General features: G+C 40.2%; 1 protein-coding gene across 1 annotated transcript; it reads right to left on the reverse strand.

Moving 5' to 3' along the window:
* Positions 1-212: 212 nt before the first annotated feature.
* Positions 213-2,402, reverse strand: LOC145469744 (uncharacterized). The gene is made up of 2 exons (XM_081453540.1): positions 2,303-2,402; positions 213-669 (listed from the first exon to the last, which is right to left on the reverse strand). Exons 1-2 carry the CDS (start codon positions 2,355-2,357, stop codon positions 329-331), a joined length of 396 nt encoding a protein of 131 aa, XP_081309666.1. The 5' UTR covers positions 2,358-2,402; the 3' UTR covers positions 213-328.
* Between the last annotated feature and the right edge of the window lie 2,962 nt (positions 2,403-5,364).

Genomic DNA, 5,364 nt, shown 5'->3' on the forward strand with positions numbered 1-5,364 from the left:
CGTCAAAAATTCGAATCTGCGAAATAATTCGAGGGTATACAGCTTAAACCTATTGTTTTCAGCATCTTTTAACATACAATGCAAGCAACAGACGACAAATAAGTCAATGAAATTAAGCAACAACTATTGAATTTTATTTAATATTACATGAACCTTTGATCAGTCACGTTATACGTATCGACAAGCTCAAATTATCGCTCATGAAACGACGGGTCTGAGTAATTTACTTTACAGTTCTTACTCCTAAATAATAATTCAACATCCTAACTTGATTGTTCCGCGTCTAATAACTGCATTCTACTAAAAGGCACTGGATTAAAATCCAAAATTACTTAAAAGCAACCTCATAACCGAACAAGTAGATAACTCCAGTGGCAATCGGAACGCAAGCCATCAAGAGAAGGCCGCTGACCGTATGACCGGGGGCACCGTTGCAGTAGTCTGAGGAGCAACAGTCCACGTTACACTTGACACCGGGCTCATTGCAGACAGGAATGTCAGATGCTGAGCAGGTAGCCGCGCAGCCTTTCACATAAGCTTCATCAATGGAACTGTGGCCGCTGGCTTTAATGCACCTCTGCGAATCTAGGCACCTGACCTTGTATCGCTTGTCATCGCAGTCTTTCCAAGAGTGGGTGCTAAGGCACTGATAACATTCACGGGAAAACACTGCAAGATTGAAGGAGAGGCGAGGTAAAATTATAAACGTGTGGCTACCATTTCAACACATTACTCGTATTCTTATCAAAGCCTGTCGAAACACTTTCTATAGTTCCAATGCTTTCGTTTCTGTTGTTCAATTTTTGCTTCCGAGGGCGGAAGGAAGCTAAGAAGTATTGTTGAAAAGTTGAATTCATATTTAGCTTGCTGGCAGATTCTGTGTTTGAAGAAGGGAGAGGGGAAATGAGGCCGGCTTCCATGCAACACTAAGAGTTGTGCACTTCACCGCCAATAAACCCTGCTAAACCAGTCGTCGAGGATCAGTATATTTCACTCCCTTTCCCCCGCACCCTTCCTCCTTTCCCTCAGTCACTCATCCAATCCAGAAGGGAACGTCTATCAGGCTCTGCTATCATCAGGAGCACTGATTAATTACCGAAGGGATATCAGTAACCAACTAAACAAAACAAACGAAAAAACACTGTTTCAATTTTTTTCTAATAACTGTTAAAACAACGGGTGAAATCCTGAATTTGTGTTCGCAAACAATCCGGAAAATAGCCATCAAGATTGTCTGCACTTGTAAAATTCAAGTGAAATATTTCCGCACGCAATGTGTTTTCGAAACCGGAAAATTTAGACCTCGTGGTATGTGTCATAAAAACTACCAAGGGCAAGACTGGCTCTTATGCTTCCGTAAAAACTTTTAAGTATTGTATAAAATAACTCATCAGCAGGTTGAAATCCTCATCGGCTATTAGGGTGCTCAATAGTTAGACTAGAGTAATTTATAAAAGTAGAGGTAAAGAGCTCGATTAGTTGGTCAATCCAAGACATTTACTTGTTACTCAGAGTTTCATAGTTCTTCCGAAGCAATCATCAGGCAACTGCACGGCAGAAAACCCGGTTACAGCGAAAGTAAATTAATAACTATATAAGGAAGATGGACTTGGAGTTGCGCTAACTTATAGTTAAAATACTTGCGTTGAAACCGCATCGCCGAGTTACTTGCTTTACTGTTAATCGATTACTTCAAGCTGGCTTCAGCTCATTCAACGTACGTTGTTTATCTGAAATAATCGGTTTCAAACAAATTAAATAACGTTTCAACTTCTTGTCTAGTTTTGCTGCAGAATGCTTTGCCTTCACAATTAAATTTTCAGAATGATTCTTAAGACTCAAACTTGCAATTCAGCATTGGTTTATTTCCGACGTGGTATTTAATGCCCTCACGTACATGCGGCACTTCGATCGGGATGACCTACTAAAAGTGGTCTAACAAGACATCCAGTTAATTTAAAACTGTTTCTTTCCTTATAGCCATGGTGCTGAAGTACATTATGGAAATAAAACCTACATGTCAGTCATTAGGAAAATCTGAGTGAATGTTGGTTCCACTGCATGTTTGTTTCGCGAGAAAACTAGAAAATTTTGCAAACTAAAATAGTGAACAGTCTCTTCAAAGTTCTTGAATTGAGAACGAAGCTAAGGACACTCTAACTGAAACTAAAAGTGCCACGAGGTCTTGCCTGGTGATGATGCAAGACCACCGAGCGACTTGACATCCGACTTGCACAAATCACCATGTCTTTAGGTATTGCGCACTTAGCAAATAACAAATGTACAACCTAAGTTCACTTACCAAGTGGCGAGAACATTAGAAACACAACAATCACCAAACTCTGTAAATTCGACATGTTTCTTCGTTTTTTCCGCTTTTCTAGTCGCCTAGTGATTGTGACTCTGCGAACCCACCGTATGGTAGTACTGACTAGGACGATAAGACGCAAACTGAAGAACTCAACTGAGCCTTCTATGCTAAATGTGATGGCACACCTTGAAAATGTCAAAATTGATCTATTTCGGAAGTAAGGTAACAATACTTGTCAGAAAAGCTGTTATCTGATTGGTCAACATAAAAGCTTGTGGTAATGATGCACACTCCTGATCGCTCTGCTCTCCTCGTGTAGCCCACCCCTCTGTCTCTGATTTGTTCCGCTTTGTATAAAATACCAAGGTCAAGTTTCAAACCTGCTAGCTATTTACATATTCAAGTTAGTTAGATTGTTCGTCTATTCATGATCAATCAGTTCAAACGCGTGTTAATTCAGCCGCCACCCTTGTTAGTCAGGTGAGTACATAAATGAGCGAAAATTTCACCTGACGCGATTCCTGTTCCCTTGCTTCGTTGGCTTTAATCTGATCCGTTATGGTGCTGACATACAATGACTCCAACGCAGCGACGAGTATAAGCATCAGAAGCATACCGTATTTCTAATTCTGTTGAGATCAGGGCGCAATGCATGATCATTCAGAGTTTCGAGAACGCAGTCTAAAAATAGTAGGATTAATCACTTTGCTACCAAGATTGTTTCCGCATTCCGATCTTTTGATCTGCCGGCAATGATAGCGTGCTGATCTTCAACCCAGTTTGTTAACGTTATACCACGTCATTTCGTGAATTATAATAACCGCTTTACCGTTAATTGTAATACCTGTCGGGAATTGTAATAACAGTTGCCGCGTATTTAGACAACGAATAGTTGCTCCTTTACTTATAGCCCGTATAGCGTGACACGAAAAAAGAAAGCGCAAGAAAAATGCGCGTGACTTCTTGCCTCCAGGTTTCGCGCGGCCATTTTTTTCTTGCACTTTTTTTAGGGGGGGGGGGGGTGGACTACTTTCCATTCGATGAAAAAGAAATTTTAAAGCTTATTACAAAGTGCGACAACTTGCTATTACAAGTGCGATAGCTATTTTATTACAAAGTGCGACAACTTGCCATTACAAAGCGCGACAGCTTATTTTATTACAAAGTGCGAGAACTTGTTATTACAAAGTGCCACAGCTGTTTTATTACAAAGTGCGACAAGTGTTTTTATAAAGTGCCACAGGTATTACAAAGTGTGACAGTTTTATTACAAAGTACGACAGGTATTACTAAACGCGATAATTATTACAAAGCGCTACAGAACACTCCGGAAAAGAGGACAACCTTAAGAGGTATACCGAGATTTTCTACATTTCTTACCATGAATTTCCGTTCCATTTAATTTCCTTCCCAGAATGTTTAGAATTTTCAGTTGAATGATTCGCTTTTAGTAAATTCAACCATTTCCAGCTTTGCCAAGATATTCCACAGATGGTTGCTCAACGTTATGAATATGGGAATATAGAGCAGTCCTTGTTTGCAATATTTGCTTCATTAGCATAAGCAATTCAGTTTCTGATGGAGCTACAAATAAACCAGTTCTGAATATTAAAAGGTCATACATAGTACGATTAACTCTGCCAATGAATATGAGCCTGATGTACTGAATACTTTTTGTGCAACATGGGTTTAAAAGCTCAAAATTTTACAAAGAATGTATGAGCTCATTAGCTCTTTTGCCACCCACTAATTCTGCAGTTTTTGAAAGACTATATTTCCTTGAATATTACACCCAAAGAGCTAAAGTTTCGTCATGTATTAACTCTCACTAGCTCGTTAGCTGTCTGGAGTCAATTCATATCTAACATGTTTCCTTCCGTACGCAAAGCGGTATGCAAATGACCAAGAGGCTATGTCATAATCTCTTGCCAAAACTGATTAACATATTATGCGAGAACAGAGACAGCTCTTTTTTCTGTAACTGAATGGGAAACTAAGCTACGGTAATTCTTTCTCATTTAATCAGTGTAAGTCATGTAATTCCCTCTGAGATACTCTTCATTCCGTGAATCACCCTGTAAATCAGTGATGATATAAAGTTTATCTATGTATGTATGTCCACAACTGTAGCTATGTTGCCAGTACCTCTCATTCATAACAGCCGCCATATTTCAAACAAGTTCAAGAGAAGACACAATTTTCTGCGGGAAATTGGCGTGTCCACACATGTGTGGTAACAGGAGCCATAATCGGGGACGGAGACCGTAAGCAGGGAGGAAAAAAGGCCGGGCGGTGAAACGGGCAGTCCGCTCTTGGTCCAATGTGTGATGCGGAGAAGGACAGGCACGAGCGCTCCTTCCGCACTTCCGGTGAGATTAATGGCTGCCAAAAATTTCCTCCCGACGAACCGGAGATCAACTTTTCTTTCTCTATTTTTGAGCCACCAGTGGTGTATTTTCGAAAGCCTTTTGATGCTTTAGACCCAAAAGTCAATACATTTATGTCTGTTGTAGTGATGCTTATTTTAAGTAGTTTCGTCGTGGGCTGCCCAAATTTGAGTGAAGTAAGGCAGTGTCGAATGCAGGTATGCCCCGCTTATCATGACCAAGCCGTGATCCGCTTCTTTCTTTTGCGAGTACTCCACATTACTCCACTCTAAATTTTACATATGTTGAAGATCGATAGCCTTTACAGAACATAGTTAAAAACCAGCTGGATATATTTGGATATAGCAGCGTTTCAGAACTTCAACGTTTCCCTACTCTTGCCACACGCTTGCTTCGATTTTGCCATAGAGACCGAGAAGTAATAAAAGTTTGCGAGTTCGAGTTTCACCTGATCATGAACTGAAAGCAACACGCGATGTTTCATCAAGGCACAAAAACTTCCTTCTGTAAATACTGCTCAGTTTTGTTTGTGTGAAAATCCAATAAATCGCTGGTTGTCGATGGAAAAGACAGAAAAAGAGCGCCCTCCGATGCGTGTTTCAGTTGTAGCTATAAACATGACAAATTTGACTTCAATTCCACTTTTTCGTGTAAAAACGTACATCG

Source organism: Orbicella franksi, chromosome 2, assembly GCF_964199315.1.
Source record: "Orbicella franksi chromosome 2, jaOrbFran1.1, whole genome shotgun sequence".
Taxonomy (NCBI): domain Eukaryota; kingdom Metazoa; phylum Cnidaria; class Anthozoa; order Scleractinia; family Merulinidae; genus Orbicella; species Orbicella franksi.